Source organism: Arvicanthis niloticus, chromosome 8, assembly GCF_011762505.2.
Source record: "Arvicanthis niloticus isolate mArvNil1 chromosome 8, mArvNil1.pat.X, whole genome shotgun sequence".
NCBI classification, from domain to species: domain Eukaryota; kingdom Metazoa; phylum Chordata; class Mammalia; order Rodentia; family Muridae; genus Arvicanthis; species Arvicanthis niloticus.
In genome coordinates, this window is record NC_047665.1 from 73,504,895 (window position 1) to 73,526,536 (window position 21,642).

Here is a 21,642-nt window from a genome sequence, read left to right on the forward strand (position 1 = left end):
TGATAACCTTGAACTCTGTCCCACCTCTTACATTCTGCCAGTATCAAGTTGGAACCAAACAAGCCTTTACCATAGAATATCAGTTGGCATTCTCAAACCATGCTTCGGGATCTGCTGTGACTGGTTTTAGCTACCCAGCCAACCCAGCCTGAAGTGCTCATTCTGATGACCTCTCACTGGTGTTCCCTCCTATGGATCCTCCAGGAAAGCAGCAGACAGACACTTTGCTATCCCAGTTTTTTCTTTGAATTCATGCGATTCCACAATGTTTTCTAACTGCAGGAAATGGAGAAATCCTTTGATGAACACAGCGTCCCGAAGAGACACTCAAGAAATGCAGCCGTGGAACAGAGGCTGCGTCGCCTGCAGGACCGTTCACACACACAGCCCATCACCACTGAGGAAGTGGTCATTGCAGCCACGTGCGTCTATGGGGGAGTTCTTAGCCTGGCCTGTCCTCCCATCTTTAAAGGGAGATTCAAGAATTTTCTGTAAGAATGAGGCAGTTTAGCTAGAAACTGCAAAGAGGCTTATATTTCCTACTTACTTTTGGTTTGGTTTTTCTGCTGTCTAAACAGTAATGGGATGTACCTGTTGTAGGTCCTAGGCTTATGTCTGAAGCGTTTTTATCCCTGTCTTTTATCTTTCACAATGAAAATATAAATCACGAAAGTAGATGAACAATACTGAGCCCAGCGTCAGTGACTGTCGGCTCCTAGGCTGTCTTTCTCCATATGCATTGTCTTTAGCCACGCCACAACAAAATTAAATATTAATAAATATTAAATAAATAAATAAAAATTAAATATTAAATATTTTAGTACACGCCTCTAAGAGATAAGCACTCATTTTGTTTTTCAACCATCACCAAAGTGCCTACAAATTAATTGACATTTGGACACTTTCCAAACAATAGGAGGCCTGCCTTGAGGCAGTGTGCTGGTATAAACTGAGATTGCCTTGACTGGGCCATTCAAAGTTAGCAGCTCCAATATTTATTGGTTTTTGTAATGATTTCTGTGGAGTGGTGACATCCCTAAGAACCCATCTGCAGGTTTGCTGTTGGAGCTGTGAGATCATCAGCCTTCATGGCGTTCCCCGACCCTGTGTGTGCTGGACAATGCTTCACCACTGAGCTACATCCCAGCCTTATGCCCCTCGCTTTCTTGATATGTTTGTAGACAGGTACATCTGTGCATTTACCCACGGCTCTTAGCATAGCAATTTGTTTACAAAATAATGTCTTGGGTTGGCTGGTAGACACTCTAGCAGATAACCTAAACTGTAGCTGGACTCTCCTGACCTGCTGTGGTTGATACATACTAGCTTTTTAAGTGACTTCTTAGAATGAGGCTGTTTGCTCTAAGCCGGCTATTTCAAGCATACTCCTCTGCTCCTCCGTTTACTCTGGGCGGCCCATGCCTCTCTTTCCTTCCATCTGTGTCGCTTTCCAACATTCTTTTGAGATTCATTTCCCCTCAAAGTGTTTAGCAAATATTTTTTGGTAAAATATTTGACTTTTGCATTTCTGGATTTACAGCTATACCTTCTTTAATGCTTCTTCTCTTCTCTCTCCTCATGAATGCTCCTCCTTTGGCCATTGCTTTTAAAGTGAACCTATCCCTGCTTCGTGTCCTGGGGTCACCCACCCTGTAATGGCGAGACTTCCTAGCCCCACTGTAGCTAGAAGCCCTGTGCAGCCTGCCAGGTACTGGACACACATAGCTGCATGTAGCACCCAGTGCCACGGTGCTGGGCAGCAGGTGCATCTGGAAGCTTTGAATGCCTTTCATTTGTCTGACAAACAAGTCAGTGCAGTGAGTGTTCCTGAGATGTTTGATGTTTTGTCCTGTCATAGTGCAAGGTACTGTTAATTTCATGGCTGTGTGAGAAAGATATAGTCCATCTGTCTACTTCCTGTGTTGGCACTAACCAAGATTGTACTAACTTACATATATATCTTTTTTAACATAAAAATGGTCATTCCTTAAAGACTTTATTTTTTTATTTAAAATACTAACAGGTAAAGACTAATTTTAAAATGGAGCATTAACATGAGATTGAAATGCTGGCAAGATCTAGTTATTTTTAAATATGTGTACACACAAATCTAGAGCAAAACCAAGTACTTCTGTTTGCTAATTTGGAGAGAGGAGACAATGCCTTTAGATTTTAGGATTGGTTGTAGAAATTATAGGATTCGGTGTTTTAAAATTATGTTCATAAACTATACAAATCCCCACTTTGTTTTAACTGTGATAAGCTAACAAGGGCTAAAAATAAGACTCAAGAGATGTTACATGACAGAGCTAGAGTAAACCAGCCTGATCCAGAAGCAGAGCTATCTTGAGAAAGATTTTTTTGCCTTCCCTGGAAGGCTGGGCTTCTCAGGCATCCTCGCTCATCACTGTCCTCATGATGTCTGGACACAGAGACTGCCTGTCTGGGACTGCCTGTGGATCGGTGATTAATAAGAGAATACAAGTGAAGGCAGAGTGACCTTCTTAAAACAGAGTTGCCAGGGGCAGAGACAGTGTTGTCTTGGAGACTTTTTGAGAATCACACTGCCCTCCTGGGCTGGAACCTCCTCCTCTCCCTCGCAGTGGAAGCTATTGTTATTATTACTGCTATTGTTATTATTTTCTGGTGCACTGCACATGCTCACCCAGAGCTGCGCTACCATGGCCCCCACAGTCCCACCTGGGCTTGGGGGATGTTTAATCACCTGAGTTTTCTTCACCTTTCAAATTACAGAGAATTACATTTAAGTAACTTTGGAAATTGGCAGAAACCAGGGAGAGCAGTGTGTTTAAACCATACTCTGACAGAGAAGAAGCTGCTTAGCAGACTTTGTCACTGACAGGAGACCAAGTTGTTCCTAACTACTCAAAACCAAGAGACAGCCTCCTGAGCGGCACCTGACTACAGAGGATGTCTGAGGCAGGGAATGACTTTAGTGCTGGTAATAGGAACCATCCAGGATTTCTCTCTAGGAACGTAGATCAGGCTGCTACCAGTTGCTTCAACAGGAGATTTTCTTTATAGATATAATTCAGAGCTAAAGGTCTGCCTGTCTGATGGTGCTGATGTCCTGTGCTGACTCTGCTACTCACTGTCTTGTTTAATAGCTAAACAGCTGCCTGCCTCTCACCCAAATCCATTACGGAAAGTGCGCCCTTTACAGAATACGTGGCTTTTTAAAGAAAGTTCGTACATAAATTGGTGGGAGGCATCCATTTGTCTTTCTTTGTATGGTTGACTTCTCCTTCCTTGCTTCTAGGTTACAGGCATCTGCTCACCAAAAGGCTAAAGCCAGGGACCAGGCAAATGAGGGCAGAGAGTCTGCTGAACCAGGCGAACCTGATTCTTCCACTCTGAGCTTAGCAGAGAAATTGGCCTTGTTTAACAAATTGTCCCAGCCAGTCTCCAAAGCCATTTCCACCCGAAACAGAATAGACGTGCGGCAGAGGAGAATGAACGCAAGGTATCAGACCCAGCCGGTCACACTTGGAGAGGTGGAGCAGGTGAGTGTGTTAGATCTAACTGCAGTGTATGAGTGTATGTGTGTGTGTGTTGTGTGTGTGCTACGTGGGTGTGTGATTTATGTGTATGGTGTATGTGTGGTATGTATGTGTGTGTATGTGCTCTGTGTGGTTTATGTGTGCAGTATGTGTGCTGTGTGCGTGGTTTGTGTGTGTGGTATATGTGTATGGTGTGTGTGTGCTGTGTGTGTGGTGTATATGTGTGGTGTGTGTGTATGCTGTATGTATGTGTATGTTGTGTGTGTGCTGTGTGTAGGGTGTGTGTAGTATATGTGTGTGGTGTGAGGTATGTGTGTGTGTGCATGTGTTTGTGTAGTGTGTATATGTGTGTGTAAGGGGTGTGTGTGTGGTGTATGTGTGTTTTCTTTGAATATAGCTGGGCAGTATTACTCTTGAGTTCGTGGTACAGGACAGGGTCAACAGGTAAGCCTGTAAGTGGCTTCATCTTCCCATCCCTAAGAAGGAACCAGACCCATGTTTGCTGTTTCCTCTGTTGTTCATAACTTGCTTGGAATGAGTCCACTGTGGTCGACTCTAAAAGCAGAGGCAAGCTGCCTCCCCAGAAGGTTTGTTTGTGATGCATTCTGTGTGTTCTGTAACCATGCAGGCTGGTTTTCCAGTAAGACTTGACAGGAGGCCTACTGCAGGTGTATTATCCCCACCAGTGCCAGCTTCTAAACTGTGTCCCCTGCAGGTGCAGAGTGGGAAGCTCATCTCCTTCTCCCCCACCGTGAATACCTCTGTCTCTACCATGGCCTCTGCGGTTGCTCCCACATATGCAGGGGACCTTCGGAAGCCACCTGTAGACAACAGCACAAGTGCCACTGACTATAAGTCCCCTTCTCCTGTGGAGAACTCAGACTCTCCAGTCAGAAGCATTCTGAAACCACAAGCTTGGCGGCCTTTGGCAGAGCACAGTGGGAGCAAAGGAATGCTGGGGGAGTCTGGAGAGACCGAAAGCAAGAATGTCCTGAGTGTGGCTGCAGAAGACAGTGGCGTTCAAACACGAGCAGCCTTCGAGGAGGAAGTAGAGCCCTCCTACCCAATCCTTGGCAGAGTCAGGGAGGGTGATGGCCAGAAGGAGCCTAAGCACGCTGTCCTAAGGAGAGGAAGCTTAGAGCTAGGTAATCCTTCTGCTGCACACCTTGGTGATGAACTGACAGAATTCTCCACCGCTAAAAGCAGTTTGCAAGAGAATCTGGACCTGAAGGATAAGCAGGCCTTGCAGGAGAGCGCAGATGTGGAGAATGTCATGAGGAAGTTCTCACTCAAAGGTAAGGCCCTGTAGCTAACTCCCAGGCTTTCTAAGGGCTCTGCCATCCGACAGACTTTTCACACGTGTTCCTGTTGTTTCTGGTTAACTGCGTCTAGAGATGGGTTATCACTAGAATCAACCAGAAGGTCAGCAAATCATAGTCCTTTCCCCAGACCTCTCTTCCCCTCTACTCTGACACAGTCAGAACTATGACAGCAAAAGTGGCTGCAATTCTTAACACCCCTTGATAAGGGTTTCGGGTGACTGGTGACATTAATTCACACAGTAGCCTTTTGATCTCCTGGGCTGTGCTGACCCCTTTTACTAAAGTCGGTGGCCCAAAAGTCCTACACCCAGTAAGCACAGAGAATAAGGACTTGAACCGGCATGGTTTCCAGACTTATCATGCATTCTGATCATACAGTGCATGCACTGTCTGCATTAGAGACTGACCTGCTTGTGTTGACACACATTGCTTGTGTGTCAGTTGAGACGGGCTCACTAGAAATGAATACGTGCTGTTTAAGAGAAGCGAGCCCACTGGCAGCACAACTGACTCAGGCTAGCTTTCTCTCGGTGGCTTGTGCAGTAGTAGCCTGGGTAACCCACCATGTGTCCACAGCCTGACTGGTGCTGCACCTCCGGGTGTTCAGCTGCAAAGATGTTTGCCTGGGGACTGATGCTGACTGGCTCTCATTCTCAGAGTTTGAAGAAACTGCTTCCGAGCAGCCAGAGGTGGCTGCTGGGAAAGCCTCTGTTCAGATGGCAACCCCAGGGGCCTGGAAGCAGCAGGAGTCCTCTGAGCAGCTAGCCGAGAAGCTCTTTAAGAACCCTTGTGCCATGTTTGCTTCTGGAGAGGTCAAAGTGCCCGTGGGCGACAGTGTCCTGGATTCACCCAGCAAAACCATGTCAATCAAAGAAAGGTAAGCTCTCTGGTGATTGGCAGGCATATTGTGGAGGGATGCCAAGTTGCTGGGCTATGCCATCATACTAAAATAACCCTGGGAAGCCGAGGCATGTGAACATGTTTTATGCAAAGTTGAGATGTGCAGTCCAGACTCGGAGGAAGGATGAACAGGGACAGCTTGTTTGTCTGTGGTCTCTGTCTCTTATTTCATATCCAGTTTTCTGGGAGCTGCGATCTGTCTCTTTCTCCTGCAGAAACCATGTGATTCAAACTGCAAGTGCAATCATCGTCTGATGCTCTGAGTGAAATAAATAAAGAATGGAGATAGATAAGTTCACACAGAGAATCTGTGTCTTAGAGATTAGAATCTGTTTGCTCTCTATTACAGGAAATAAGATGAATTGCCTTTTTCTAATTTTTTTTTTACATTTACTTATTTGTGTGTGTGTGTGTGCGTGTGCGTGTGCGTGTGCGTGTGCGTGTGCGTGTGCGTGTGTGTGTGTGTGTGTGTGTGTGTGTACACTTATACATGTGCCATAAAATATGTGTGTAGGTCAACAGACAACTTGCAAAGATCACTTTTCTTCCAGTGTGTGGTTCCAGGGATGGAACTCGGGTTGTTGGTCTTGGCATGCTGAGCCATCTCACCAGCCAAAGATGGATGATTGTTTTGAACATTTAGAAATTTTCTTTTTTCCCCTCTCTCCTCCCTCCCTCCCTTGCTTTTTCCTCCCTTCCTCCCTTCCTTCATTTCTCTCCCCGTCTCCCTTTCTTAATTCTTTTCTCCCTCCCCGCTACCTCTCCTATCTCCCTCCTCCCTTCCCTTCCCTTTTCTTCTCCCCTTCCCTCATCTCTGTCTCCCCTTCCTTTCCTTTCTCCTCCCTCCCTCCTATGCTGGTGAGTTCACCTAGAGTTTTATACCTGCTAGGAAAGCACTTTACCCCTGAGCTGCAGCTCCAGCCCAGAAATTTTTACCTTAGACAGTAGCTGTAGGATTTCTTGATTCACTTGCTTGTTTTCAGTAAACTCTGGTAGATCTGTATCTTTCTGTAAATTTTACCCTGAGGGGAAACTCTTTTGTTTAAAGCTGGACTACTGTGGAGCACTGCGTTTTAACCAGGCTTTGTGGGGAAGTTAGAAAGTGACTCAAGGTGTCTGTGAACTACCTGGAAGGGAGTCCAGACAGGGATATAGGTGGCATGCACCTGTTGCCTACCTGGAGTCAAAACCTCTGAGAGATTCCTGACCCAAGTTTACTTAGAATCCTAGCAGGAGTGCTTGCTGAATATTCAGCTACTCTATTTCATTCAGCTACTCCATTTCATTGTCAACAGGCTTTTTAAAAGGCTAAGGTCCTTTTATTTAGCAGTTATATTGGCTGTCATAAAGTATGTTGATAGGAAATAGGTTACCCATAACCTCCCCTGTGCCTTGATGGTACTTTTGTGTTTATATCACTGAAAATACCCAAGTATCTATCTTTGCCACTCAAGAGAGAAAGTTCCCTGAGTGGGCACTCTAGTCCTTCTCATCATTAAATGTGAGAAGAAAGGTGTTACTCAAACATTTATTTGGGCTTTGCTTTTCTTTCCTGGGGTGACATATAAACTTCCAGGTCTTTCAGATCTTACTTGGTCCAGCTATTCTGACTGCCTCTATTTGCCAAAGGGGGTGTCTTAGTAAGGGTTTCTTTTGCTGTGAAGAAACACTATGACCATGGCAACTCTTATAAAGGAAAGTATTTAATTGGAGTGACTTACAGTTCAGAGGTTTATTTCATTGTCATCATGGCAGGAAGCATGGTGACAACAAAGGCAGACAAGATTTTGGAAAGGTAGCTGAGAGCTTTACATCAGGACTGGAAGACAGAACAAAGAGAGACATTGGGCCTGGCTTGAGCATCTGAAGCCACAAAGCCCACCCCCAGTGACACACTTCCTCCAGCAAGGCCAGACCTACTCCAACAAGAGCACACCTCCTGTTAGTGCCACTCCCTGTGAGCCTATGGGGGCTGGTTTCATTCAGATCACTACAGGAGGGGCTTGGTCCCAGCACCCTCAGCTCTGTGCACTCACTGCACTTGGCAAGTTCACAACCCCTGGGCTCAGGCAATCCTCCTACCTCAGTCTTCTGAGTCCTTGGAGCTTGTGGTCACTGTGTCACTGTGCTCAATGCTGCTCACACATTCCTACACTTTCACCTTCAGACATGAGAGTCAGCAACTCATAGCATAGACTTTGCCATGAGTTCTAATAGCTGTGCCCTTCCGCTCACTGCCTGGGCCTCTCTTATGCTAGGAACTAGGCCACAAGTTCTCTGCTGTGATGCTCCAAGCACCTTAGTATCTATTCCTCAGAGACTGAGGCAGGAAGACCATATGAGCTCAGAAGTTTGAGGCTAGTCTAGGATGCGCACTGGGACAAAATCAAGTGTAAAGCTAAACAAAGGTATAGTAACCAAGAAATTAATTTTAGGAAACCTCTATATATTCCTCTTTTAAGTTTTTACATTTACTGTTAGTATGTGTGTTTGTGTACTGTGTGATGCCTAGGGAAACACGTGCCCAGGTCCCTTTCCTTCATGTTTTTGATGTAGGATGTTAGGGTTTAAATCTTAAGTGTCCCCCAAATACTTGGGAGTTTGGGGACTTGGTTCCCAGCTAGTGGCCCTGTTCTCGGAATTTGTCAAACACTTGGGACAGGAGTCATGGCTGACAGATAAGTCGTTCTTGAAAGGCCTTTGAGGATTGCAAGCCAGCTGTGTGTCTAGTCCCATCTCTAGGTCCTGATCTGCTGAGATGAGAGCCCCGGTCACGAACACCGTACCTTCCCCGCCATGATGTGTTGTTCTTCTCTCAAGCCGTCATTTGACATAAGCCCTCCTTTAAGTTGCTTCTGTTGGGTAATTTTGTTGCAGCAATGAGAAAAAAGTACCACAATGTCTAGAGCGTCTAGTTTAAATGTCACCAGAATGAAAATTGGGATTCTTTTTCTAGTGGATTAACAAAGGCACCATTTTATCACTGTCTAAACAATTTGAGATCAGTTTCCCTTTTAGAAACTTTTTTTGAAAAAGTGTTAGAATTCTGTAAGTTAGAGATGGAAGGCTGTGAAATCCATCTGGCCTTTCTAGTCATGATCCCTGATCCACTGACTCTGGCTCATCTGCCCCTTTCCACTCTGGGGAGAGGATGACCAAAAGGCAAGAAGATCCACCCTGTCACTTGAAAGTTCTGCAGACTGAGTCAGCTCCTGTAAATATTGGAGAATCCACCCCTTACGGAGAGGGTAGAGAGAGGCAGAGATCTGCCTTAGGAGTTAACTGGGGTCCCTGTGTACATGCCCCTTCATCTCTGCACCCTACACAGCCTATCTCCATGTCTCCCCAGCAAACTCTTAGCTCTGACTTTGAGCTGGGAGATTTCGGCTACCAGTGAACCCTCGGATTGGTGTAGGAATAGAGAGGGATCCCACCTTCATTTATCTGTCCCTGATTCAGCCTCTTAGTTCTGGTGCTTCAAGGAGTATCTAGGGTTGGGTAATTTGGAAAGCAAAAGAATGAGTTTTGGCTCCATGTTCTTGAAAATGCCATCTCAGGTAGAGGGCCTCCTGTCAGTTTAGGACATAGAGGAAGGTCGGCTCAGCTTAGTCAAGCCTTTCCTCCTTTGACAGCTACCTGGGAAGCCTGGTTTGAAGAACAAGAGATGTATGTTGGCTGTCTCAAGTTCTCAGTTGCCCAGTTCTGATGCTTCTTGGAACCCAGGAAGTGAAGAGCCAACGGGAGAGAGCTAGAGACAAGAATGTTGCCAGTGACTACTTTCTCCCACTAGGCCCCACCTCTAGAAATTTCTACCACCTCCTGAAAATGCCATTAAATCCTGAATCTACCAGGGGATTAATTCGTCCACTGAGGGAGGCTGACCTCTAGTGGTCCCACAACTCCCAAGGATTGACTCCAGGGGAAACATCTGTGCAGAGAGCAGCAAACCAGAGAGGCAGCTCTTTCATTACTGATCCAGAGTCCAGAGCATAAACTCCTTCACAAAAAAAAAAAAAAAAAAAAAAAAAAAAAAAAAAGACATGAATCCTTTTTGAGTATCTCTTCATCCCCTGGAGGTCTGCTCAGGATACCATCATGGTGACAGTTGAGCCATGGTGACTTGATGAAGAAGCATACTGTACTCAAAATACAGCAGTCTTCCACTTAGTAGACAAGAAGGGCTGCGGCCTGGTCAGTGTAGAGTGCATTCTTAGCGTTTAATAGGTTCCAGCCTCAGTCTTCAGCATCAGAGAAATTCAAACTAAGAAAAAGCAGGTGACCGGTGGACTGCTCAGAATGTAAGTGCTTGCTGCCCAAGCCTAAGGAGCTGGGTTGGAACCCCTGGCATGACTGTAGAAGCTGGCACAGGACAGACATGTGTGACCCCGATGTTTGTAAGAGGAGCAAGACAGGCAGATCGCAGCGCATGTGCAGTGTGTGTACAGACACACACTGCATAACATCAGAAGAAAAGAAACAGGAGAAGAAAAAGGAAACTAGAGGGTAGAGCCAGGGCCTGGTGTCGAGCTCATGCTTAGCTGTACAAGGTCCTAGGTTCAGTCTTCAGGACCAGATGAAACTAAATGCAGACAAAAATCTCATTACCAACACTAACTCTTCTGACTTTCCCCGTGTAATCGCTCACCAGTGCTGCTCAGCCTGAATCCATGGGTGCTTCCATTTCTCTGAAATGTCTATAAAGAGGAAATACAAATACCTTAGTTGATATTCAAGGCACATGACTGTCCGTCCCTTGCTTGACCCAGCCCTAGAAAAACTTGTCCTCATCCAGGAGGCTCTCACGCCAGAGCTCCTGCTGGGGATCAGGGGTTGTGGTAAAGGCCACATGGCAGCCTGGTGAGCACATGTCGAATTGGCCCTGGGCCAGACCTCTGTGTTAGCAGGCTAATACTATGCCACTCACTGGGTATGGAGCCTTGGCCTAAGCAGATGCCCCAGCTCTCCACACCACAGCCAACAAATAGCCCGTAGACTTGGCAGATGTTAAAATCGCTGACAATTGTTGACACCATGCAGTAGCAATTCATGTCATGTGTCGACCCAGACCGTCGCCCTCTGACGTGGTGATGAAGGGCCATGAGATTACCAGAGCAGAGAACAAGACTCAAAAGATCTGCTGCCTCTCCCCCCCGCCCCCCCCCCCCCACCACAGCTTGTTGAACACCAATAGGAAATCAGAAGGGATGGGATAATACTCTCGGTCACCATGTGCTGTTATGAAGTCCCTCATCATCTGTACTGTACTCTGTAAGGGAGGGCTGGGGCAACTACCATGTGGCTCAGCTGAAGCCGTTTCTCCCATATCACTTTGCTTACTCTGGAGTCTGGAAGTTCCTAGCACTGAAGGAACCAGCATATTGAGAAGCAACATTTCAGGGCTTTAGACTGGAATAGTTCTATGGAAGCCATGCTGCAAGGTTAGGAGAGCATTGCAAGAAAGTTGGAAAGCTCTGCTTTTCCTGACAGAGGTGGGCAGTGTGTGTGTGTGTGTGTGTGTGTGTGTGTGTGTGTGTGTGTGTGCACATGCGCCCAGCTGAGCTTCTCATGTGTGGAAAGGACTGGGACTTTGAGAGGCAAGAATGGAATCACACCTCCTCTCCCACCAATATGCAGTAGGCCCTTGCCCAGCAGAACCTTGACTGGTTTGCATCCGCGTTCCTATATGATGATGAGAACAAAACATGCAGTTTCTTGGCAAGGTCTTTGCCCATCAGTGGAGTGTAAAGAAGACGATGGAGTGATTTTAGATTCCACAACTTGCTTTTTATGAGTTCGTCTCCTGTCCCTCAGAGCAGCTCCAGGGTAGCCATGTTTTTGTTGAGAAACCCCTGCACTGTCTGTGGCAGTCTATGCTTCTGAGAGTAAAGGTTTGCACTCTGTAAATCCAGTCTTACGGAGGTGATGGGCAAGAATGCCTGCCCTGAATCAAAGGTAACATGAGAGAGCAGCCAGTTCTGAGAGCAGCTTGCAGGTGAGTGGTGGCGGTGTGGCGGCCTCCCACAGGTGATGGTGTGGACATACCCCTCTTTGGGTATGAAGGCCTGGTACACTCATCAGCTGGAAGGCATCCCCTGACAGTTTGAGATTTCACAGTCATGGTTATTTCTTTCAATAACTTGACTTTTTGAGATTCCTTGTCTTATTGCAAGAAAATGGGCACATTCAAAGTAATTGGGCCAAAAAATAATAGTCATTTTTTCAATAAAAACTGAAATTAAAACATGTGAAGGAAATCAGACTTTGTATTTAAATACACGCAGCAGCCATGTCAGCATTGGAGAACTATAGAAGTCAAGATTAGATGGTATCTGAGCTGTGTGAACCTGCCTTAGATATTAGATTGGTAAGGCAGGTCATACATGGTTATAGAATGGGCCCCTGTGGTTGTGTCTGCCGGCACCCAAACTGAGTGAATAGAAAAGAAGGTAGAGAATGAAGAGGAGACAGACACCAAGTGCAAAACTCTGCATCCTTCAGGAAGCTCTTCAAAGCTTTACATTATTTGAGAGTGGAGTTGGAAGTATAAAATATGATAATGCATACATTTATAAATATAATGGATTCTATTTAATATAGAATGTGGTTCCTTATTTGCTTAACACAATTCTTATTATATGGAGTCCATCAGTAAAACACTTGCCTAAAATGACTGAGGCCCAGGATACTATCCAAGGACCACCAGCAAACGATTGGATAAGCTTTTATCACAGAGTGTAAAGCATCTGGTTCGGGTATTGGATAGAATCAGGAAATTTAGCACTTGGGGCCCTGAAGAGCCCCATGTTCAGGTCACATATAACAAACAAAGCAAGGAGGACAAGGTGCATGAGTAGAAATGACAACAGCTAAACTAACCACTGTTCTCATTGGTGGGACTGAATACCTGACAAGAAGCAACTGGGCAGACTGGGGGATAGGGCTCGCTGCGGTGGACACGCACAGCAGAGGGAGGCACCATCCATGGCAGCAAGAGCTTCTGACATAGTAGCCAAGTGTTCATGTCCAATCACAACAATATCCAAACCCAGACTACAGCTGCTTGGCTGCTTGGCAGCCACTGGTTTGAATCATGTACTGTGGTCACAGGCATGACCTGTCAGAAAGCACAAGGAAGTGGGGTCTCATCACCTCAATTCTTTACTCCCCCCACCCCAGCCTTTAAGTTCTTTGAACACCAGCCTCAGTGAGTCTCCTAGGCCCTAGTTTGTCCATTTGTCCCTCCCACATTTAAGTTTTGTTGAACTTAAATGGCTGAAATGTTTTCCCTTGTGACTGCATGCTATCTAAAATAGCCTCTTGTTCTGCAAGATGGCTTCTTAGACAGAACCAAATGTGCAAACAGCTTTAGATAAAGTCCATTGTGCCTAGCCTAACGTGTCTCCCTTAATGAGATTCTTTTTTTGGTGTATTGTTTCCCTTGGAGAAAGTTGAACTAATAATTTTTCAAAGCAGGTTTTTAGAAAATAGTATTTGTGTAAAGACAAGGTAATCTACAGGGAAAGACTGGGCCGAGGGCAGAAGAGAGCAGCGATTAGCCATCATGTACCATTACTTGAAGTAGATACCAAGATGCCACATCTTTCTCTTTTTATTAGTATACTTATTGTACAGAGCATCGTTTCACTGTGACATTCCCACATGTGAGTATAGTTCTGTTGTTTGGGAACTATACTGTGACTCTTTCCTACCCTTCATGTTTTCTAACTGCCACTTTCATCTTTAAGTGTTATTTCTCCCACATGGCCAGGAGGGGGCGTTAGAAAGCATTTTTGCCAAGGATAGTTACTTTTCTCTCTCCCATTGCTCCAGGGCACAAGGAAGGCAGAGTCCCTTCCCTTACTGATATAATGGTGCCTATTTATCTGACAAGTCAGTTCCAGCTTTTCTTTCCAAATGACTAAAAAAATCTTTGTGACTGTCTTGGAAAAGAGGTTCTTGTAAGTTCTGAGAGTGGGGTGCTGAATTCTCGGTTGGCGTGTCTCCTTCTAGGCTGGCACTGTTGAAGAAGAGTGGCGAGGAAGATTGGAAGAACAGGCTGATTCGGAAGCAGGAATACGGCAAAGCCACCGGCAGCCTGCAGGAGCTGGAGCAGTCCCTGAAGAAAAAGGTACTGTGTCCACCTGATGAATGCCTTGCTGTGACTCAGGAATGGGTATGTGTGGGGTAACCACACCTGATTTAGAGCACAGGTGCTTCCTCAGGAGACACAGTTTGTCAAGACACTGCTAAAGCTAACCACCTGGTCAAGGCTGGAGGCGAGGGTGGGCGCCAGCACCATGCAGTTGCCTCAACAAGCAAGTGCCTCATGATGATGAGGTTATAGCTTCTATTGAGGACCTACGTATGAATCAATTAAATTAAGTCACATGTGCTAGCATTTCATATGTGGGCATATCAATGACTTGTTGAATCATAAATGTAGTGATCGCCAGCCTTGGCCAGGTACTCCACGCTTCAGCCATGATGTCCTTGCCCACTGTCTCTGTGGATACAAATGTGCTTGGTGGCTGAGGCAGAGTGACACACTTGAGCCACACCCAATTATCCAACTTCTTGAATCGTCTAAATTAGATGATTCTAGAAGTCTTCAGACAGAGAACATATACCTGAGTGGCAGAGGTGAAAACTGTGAGTGGTGTCACTTCCCAATGCAGTTGTGTTGAATGATCCAGATCCCTACAGTCAGGTCAAAACAAAAACAAAGCTCAAACTGAGATGGATTTCCCACAGATGTGCTTAGGGGAGTGAGGGATCATGTTACTTCAAGGCACTGTGGGTAGAGGGTGGGTCTGAACTGCCTAGACACTTACCAGGCTGAGGCTCTTACAGGCAGGAGACTCAGGCTTCCCCTGCACTCACTATTGGGATAGAAAACCCAGCTGTGAAAGCAGCAGGACTCTAGGCCCAGCCTTCACCTGATGTGCCACCCAGGCCTCACTAGGCTCCCTCTTCTGCAGCCACGGTGAACTGACTGTTCCTAGACTCTTCAGTGGCCTAGTTCACTTTGGCCTAGACAATAAGCTCTTTGAAGTTAAAATAAGCCGATCTATTTTAGGCTGTTGTTCCTCACATGGGGAAATCTCAAGTTCTGTTAAGGTCAAGTGGTTTTCAGATGCCTCTGACAACGCGGGTTCATTTCTTCCCAAGGGCTGGGAGTCGGCTTAAGCACACACTGCTTCACTGCTCGTAGCTGAGGGAGGCCGAGGGCTTTGAGTCTGGTGTTTCTTGAGATGACACTTAGGCTTGCTTGAAAAGTTATTCCAAGTGTCTGTCTGAATGCCACCCAGGAGAAGGGAAGACCTTGGTGACATATGCATGCAGAGCCTAGTATCTATGGAAAACTGAGGCTTTCCCGTGGGTGGCCATCAGGAGAACAGGAGAGCAGGTACCACAAGTGTCAGTCTTACAGCCAAACACAAGGAAGCTACGGTCACTCACACCCCAGTTCTAAGCCCTTCAAGTAGCGCACATCTATGGGGAGCACACATGTGTGGTTAGCACACACAGCCCCGCATTCCTGTCTCCTGGGCTTGAGCTAGTGTAGGTCTGGGCTTCTGAATGTGGCACATACACTTAGCAGTAAGGATCCAAAAGCCACTAAGCAGTGGTACAGTCCAGGTCCACACTTCAAAGGACATGTGTACTTGAGCAGGATTTGTTTTCCTGTCCGTCAAGAGAAGAAAAATAAAGCAAGGTCTTCCTGAGGTCCCCTGCCAGGTGTCTTCTTTCTTTCTAGTAAGTTATAACTAAACCTCATTCCTACTTGGCCCTAGTCAACATTGTGGTATATAAGGTCACCTATGTCCGTTTGAAGGCAGCCATCCAGTGTCTGGGACTTTTTCCCCGGAAATAAAAACTCATTGGAGAATGGCTGTTTTCAGGTCTGTCTCTGTGTGTAAGGCCTGGGTGGGAATGGGTTGCCCTTTCTGCTGCTGCTCTAATGAGGTCAGTTAAGGCTGGAATTTCAGATATCACCAAAAAGACCTGAAAATTCAAGGAAGAGGCCCTTGCCACATTTGTGCCGGAATTGTCTGTCATGGCTGAGGAGTGTCATCTGTGTGGTGACGTCTGCTCACAGGTTGTCATTCCTCCTGTCCCTGGGGAATGGTTGCTTGCTGTTCATGGCTCTGGGATGTGTGCATGTGCATGTGTCTGCCTGACTGAACCCAGGCACAGAGTGATCACCAGAGCAGACTCTTCCCATCCTCGACAATGTTCCTATTTGTTTTAACCTGTAGGAAGAAGGAGGATTTACAGATGATAATGCCATTTCTAATCTGCTTTGGGTAAGCCTGACTCTAATGCAGGTGTCCTTCGGTAACAGGACACAGTGGATCCCCGCTGGTGGGTGCAAAGCTTAGACACATAGCCTGGAGCAAAGAGAGAGGGGTCTACCTTGAGAACACCATGCTTCTGAAAAAGAAAGCCTGAAATTCTTAGTGGAATCTTATGTGTATACATGTGTATGTGTGTGTATGTATATATGTGGATGCATGTACGTGTATATATACATATATGCATATATATACACATATATGTATACACACATATTTTATATATATATAGATGAAAACCTTGTCATATATAGAGGGAGGCCAACATTTTCCTGAATGTGCTGAGTTCGTGGTCCTACGTAGCATATTTTATTTTGTTTTTAATGGCATGGGACCATCTCAGGCTAGTGCAGATTATCTGAGCACTGTCACAGTGGCTATAATTGTTTGCTGGTTCCTTGTAATGTTCTCTGGAAATCTTATCTGGAAAAACAACCAGCTTTGAAGAAATAGTGCCCCGTAGTCCCTTAGAGGGCTGGAGGCCCTCTGCTCACCAAGCATAGGTAACTGTGGCTGCTAGCATTTCTTCTAATATCATGGCACCTATGGTTTCCCATGTGTTCCTCATTTGTTTTTTATATCCCTGGGCAACATACAACTTTCATTGAGTGTGGAAGCTGATTCTGTGTCCTAATATAATGAAAATGCCATAAAGTAGTCATTTATGTTACACACTTAAGCTGTTGGAGAAAGGCCCAGGTCTCAAGCCCTTTAACTTAATATTCATAGACATTCATATATGAGTTTCAGTAATCTGCCATTCACTTATTCAGTTTCCGCACAACCCTGGCTCAGGTGCATGGATGGGCTGTGTGGGAGGTGTCACTCAGCAGTGACACTCAAAGGAAGGGTGGTCTTAGAACCAGAATTGCAACGAGAAAGTTAACTGTTTGGAAAACTTGCCATGTGTGTCTCCTCTCCCACCTACTAGCCCACTCCTACACCCTGGTCCGCCCTCCAGTTTCCCCTGTAATCTTCTTGCTCTGCCCTATAGGAACCTGTATTCGCTTCTACTTACTCTCCTGCTATGCCTGCTGCCCATAAACACCTGTCTTTTGTATCTGTTAATCAGGTGAGGAAAAGCTATGGGTTAGGCTGCATTGCAGTTTCTGAGTGATAGAGAAGGCTTCATTTGGGGGATAAGTAGCTCCTTTGTGGCCTTTTGTTGTGTGTGTGGAGAGAAAGGCGGAGGATGTGTGTGTGTGTGTGTGTGTGTGTGTGTGTGTGTGTGTGTGTGTGTGTGTATTTGACGTTTTCATATTTTTCAAAGTAGCTCAACTCACACCCTATCCTTCACCCCATATTGTTAGGTGGATTCAGTACTATGAATTCTCCCTCGCAGTCATGAAACTGAGTATGAGAAACAGGCTCACTTTTTCTCCCTTTGACTTTTCAGTCCTGAGGCAGGAGCCCAGGAAGCATAGAGTATCCATCACTCCAGCTGAGTACAGTGAGTTCCTGCCCAGGTTGTTGTTGGTGAGCACTCCCTCAGCTCTGACCCACGTTGTCTGCCACTATAGAGGACGGTGTCCCTCCCTTCATATGCTCTGTCCTTCCCGTCCATGACCGTCATTCTCACCTCTGATTCTGCTCAGCTGATGATCTTAATCTCTGTAGAGCTGGAAATAGGTAGTATTCGCTTGGCCCTGTGCCTTCTCGTACCTCGAAAGTTCATGTCTCCTCAGTGCTGGGCAATATTCATGTGTCTGAGTGGACCAGGGTTATGGAGCCGTTTACTTCCTTCGATGGCATCTTGGTTGTTTTCAAGTTTGGGTAATTGTGGGTAGAGCAGCTATAAGCAAAAGCCCACATGCAATTTGTTGTTGTTGTTAAGACACAAGTTTCAACATTCAGGTATTAAAGGACATGACTGAGAAATTCTACAGTAAGAGCATGCCTAGTTTCATAAGAAGCTTCCAGATGTCTTTCACAGTGGCTGCATCAAGTTCACATTTCTCCAGTATCCAGTGAGGTGTATCATGTTGCTCAAAGTCTATCATAGCCTTCAATGTCAGTGTCTTAGATTTGGGTCATACCAAAAGATAATAGGGTCAAATTCTAACGTGTGAGTCCCTCACAGCGTGTCATTGTTGAATATATTGCTATATGGTTCTTTTCTATCCGTGTGTATTCTTTCGTGATGTATCTACACAGATGCTTTGTTCATCCGTTTCCGAGTCATTGAGTTTTAAAGTCCTTTGAGAGTCTTTGGTAGCAGTCCTTGGTTAAATAAGGTCTGCAAATATTCCCTTCCATCCTGTGGTTTGTCTTCTCATTCTTCTGACGGATCTTTTACAGAGCAGTTTATTAATTCCAGTGAAGTCCAGCAACCGATCCTTTCATGAATCATCCTTTGGTATTCTACCTAAAAGATGATTATACCCAGGCTGGGAGAAATAACATGCATGAGGCCATAGGTTTGATCTTTGTAGGGTGGTGTGCGTGCATGTGCTTGTGCGCGTGCGCGTGCGCGTGCGCGTGCGCGTGCGTGTGCGTGTGCGTGTGCGTGTGCGTGTGTGTGTGTGTGTGTGTGTGTGTGTGTGTGTGCCTGTGTGTGTGATATGAAGTTTATGTCTAGATTTTCTCCTATCACCTCTTAGGAGTTTTATAGTGTTACACTTCAAGTGGCTCATAGTCTTAATCTGACTTGAGGTTTGTGAATTGCATATGATCTAATCTAGGTTAGTTTTTGTTTTATATATAAGCAAGTATGCAAATATTCCAGCACATGACTTCTTTTTGCCTTTATTCCTTTCCTCCTCAGGGTTCAGTCAGCTGTAGGTATATGGATCTGGTTCTAGACTTTGTATTCTGTTCTGATGATGTAGTCAGTGCCATACTGTCCTGAGTCCTGTAACTTCCAGCTGAGTGTTTGCTTTTATCCTTCTTCAGTTTCCGTGGGCTGTTCCAAGGCTTCTGCTTCTCCATATACATCCAAGTTCAAGACAAGCTTACCTATTTATAAAAGAGCTTTGTGAGGTTTTTATTAGGACTACATAGGATCCAGAGAATATCGAATTGGTGAGAACTGAGTTGAACATCTATCCATGAACATTGGATATCTTCCATTGAATTTTTATTAAGTTAAGAAACATAACAGTCATCAAAAGCAATTTATGTTTTATGACCTCAAACCTTCAAAATTTTAAGCCATGTATTATCACCTTTAACCCTTTGCCCAGATAAACATGTTAACATGCTTATGTATGAGTTTAACAGTGTTCTCAGTGGTGAGGTAAGTCCTTTACTTTGCCCCAGAAGTGGTGGTGTCTTGAAGTTTCAAGATTCAAGAGTACAGAGAAGGAAGCAGTGTGTTGGAACAGTGCACAGGCTTTGTGAGGCAGCATGCAGCCTCTGCTTCCTTGCCTGCTCCAAGGCTCTGTAGAGAGAGTGAGGTGCTGTTCTACCCAGCATCCATCAAAAAACCCCAGCTGGTGACAGGACCAGACTGAAATTACTTAAAGTTCAGAGCACAGGGCTTTTACATCATTGTCTCCAGTGTCAGGTCCCTAGACACTGATGCAAACATGGATCGAAATCTTTGCTCAGGGGAAGACAAAGCTGACTGCTTTACCATCGCACAGAATTTTGATGCTTGGCCTTATCTCTGTTACTTAGCATGCTCTCCTAGCATTTCTGCAGTCATTTACTCAATGGAAGGCAAAAACTTGAGAGACAGATCACAAGTGTTCTTCCTACAAACCTTGCTAACTGTGGAGGAATTTTACCTTTTAATTTGCTGCTAATCCTAATGATATCTGAGCTGCACTCTCCTGAGGTAGCTCATTCCTGTGGGTGAAAAATGGAGATTTGCTGTGATTTCTCAGTAGGGTAGGAGAAAGTCAAGCCCATCTGCAGCATCCTGGTAACCTGGAAACGCCTCACTGGTTATCCTGATGTGTCTGTTCATCAGCCTTTCTTCCCAGCCTTTTCTCTTTCTCCTCCACTCCCCATCCTCCCTCTCCCCCTCTCCCCCCTCCCTCTCTCTCTCTCTCTCTCTCTCTCTCTCTCTCTCTCTCTCTCACTCTCCCTCCCTCCCTCTGCTTCTCTCCACCATACTGATGGCATCTGCATTTGAAAGAGTAACTTATAGGTGAAGTAGGTCTTCTGCCTCCGTTCTCACTATTCTAGGCTACAAAGCACCAATCTGCAAGCCACTGGACAGGACACAGAACTTATCAGAACTAAACAAGATGAAAAATCTAGGACAGAAAAAGCAAGACAATAATGAAGCTTCTAAATTGAAAAACCAAAGAGACAAATTTGTATTTTTTTCATACTTTGATGAGTTTTGTTCGTTAGGATGGACCTTCTAGAATTTCCAGGGAATACACACTGCTTACCTGTTGCTCTTGCCCTTAAGGTCAAGGGGTGCAAACTTGGGGTTCCCCAGGACAAACATGCCAAATAGGCAAATTTCCAGAGAAAGAAAAACTTCTATGTTTAATACTTGCACTTAGAAGTAAATAAAAAAGATTTCTTCTGGAAGGTTTGGGTGGAGTCCCTTCATCTGAGGGCTCAGAACTTTTGTCTTCCATGAAAACATTTTGGGTGCTTCCAGGAGAGCTAAGCCATTGATTGGAAGAAAGCATTTTCTCACAGTCGCTACTTTACTACAACCTGTGCTGTGGAGAGGCCACAGGCTCACCATAGAGAAGGGAGCTGATTTTAATGGCTTTCTGGATAGTTTTGAGAAATAGGTTTTAGTCAACCGCTCTGTTGATTTGAATTAAACCTTACTTCAGACACTTCGTTTTCAAGCAGAGTTATTCTCTCTGACTTCATTGTATCTTTCCATCAAGAAGACTTCATCGTTTACTTAGTAAATTTACATGCTAAAGTGTTCTTTTGGAATGAGGATCATGGTGTCAATCCTGAGTGGAAAAGTTTTACATGGCTTTTTAAACTGTTAGTAGTGTTCATATTGACAACAGTTAGAACTTGGAGGGAAGTTTCCATCCTAGGCAGGGTGGTCTCCTGTACCCTTCCCCGACCCACCAATTCCTGCTTTCCAGTCTTCCTGGCACTTCCCTCTCCCTCTCTTTAGTCCCCTCTCCCATGTCACATGTGAGTGTATGAGTCTGTGTCCCTGTGACTGTCCTTATGTGTTTGACTGAGTATGTGTGGCTGTGTATATGAGTGCGTATGTATGTGTATTGTGAGTTGATGTGTGTGACTGTGTTTGCCTGTGTGGCTATGCATGTGAGTGTGTATGGCTGTGTATGTGAACTGTTAATGTGGTTACACATTACACATACAATGGTTGTGTATGTATATATGTATATGTGTATCTACGTGTGTGGCTGTGTATATGAATGTGTCTGACTGTGTGTGTCTAATTTTACCTTTCCTTCCTAAACCATGAGCATGATGTTTGTGTGGTACAATGACCTGCTCCATTTAGTCCTTCAGTGAGTGCTGCCCAAAGTCAAGGCATTTTCCTTCCCAACCATGGTTCAATGAGGCAATCAATGATCAAGACCAAGAGGCTTGTCGGCCTCATGATAGCCACACCTGTGTTTGCATTGTCAGTTTTCCCCAATA

The 21,642-nt window shown here is 45.3% G+C and overlaps 1 protein-coding gene across 18 annotated transcripts in view; it reads left to right on the top strand.

Moving 5' to 3' along the window:
- The window catches only part of Svil (supervillin), a 192,062-nt gene that overhangs the window by 137,137 nt on the left and 33,283 nt on the right, over window positions 1–21,642 (top strand). For 11 of the 18 annotated variants that reach the window (XM_076939619.1, XM_076939620.1, XM_076939612.1 and 8 more), the window contains 8 exons: window positions 283–422; window positions 1,613–1,708; window positions 3,281–3,524; window positions 4,237–4,816; window positions 5,501–5,720; window positions 13,754–13,871; window positions 16,003–16,050; window positions 17,093–17,170. In XM_076939619.1, the coding sequence (XP_076795734.1) occupies window positions 283–422; window positions 1,613–1,708; window positions 3,281–3,524; window positions 4,237–4,816; window positions 5,501–5,720; window positions 13,754–13,871; window positions 16,003–16,050; window positions 17,093–17,170 (1,524 nt within the window). The remainder of the gene's footprint in view (window positions 1–282; window positions 423–1,612; window positions 1,709–3,280; window positions 3,525–4,236; window positions 4,817–5,500; window positions 5,721–13,753; window positions 13,872–16,002; window positions 16,051–17,092; window positions 17,171–21,642) is intronic. The other 7 variants (XM_076939615.1, XM_076939617.1, XM_076939624.1 and 4 more) reach the window with 4 other exon arrangements.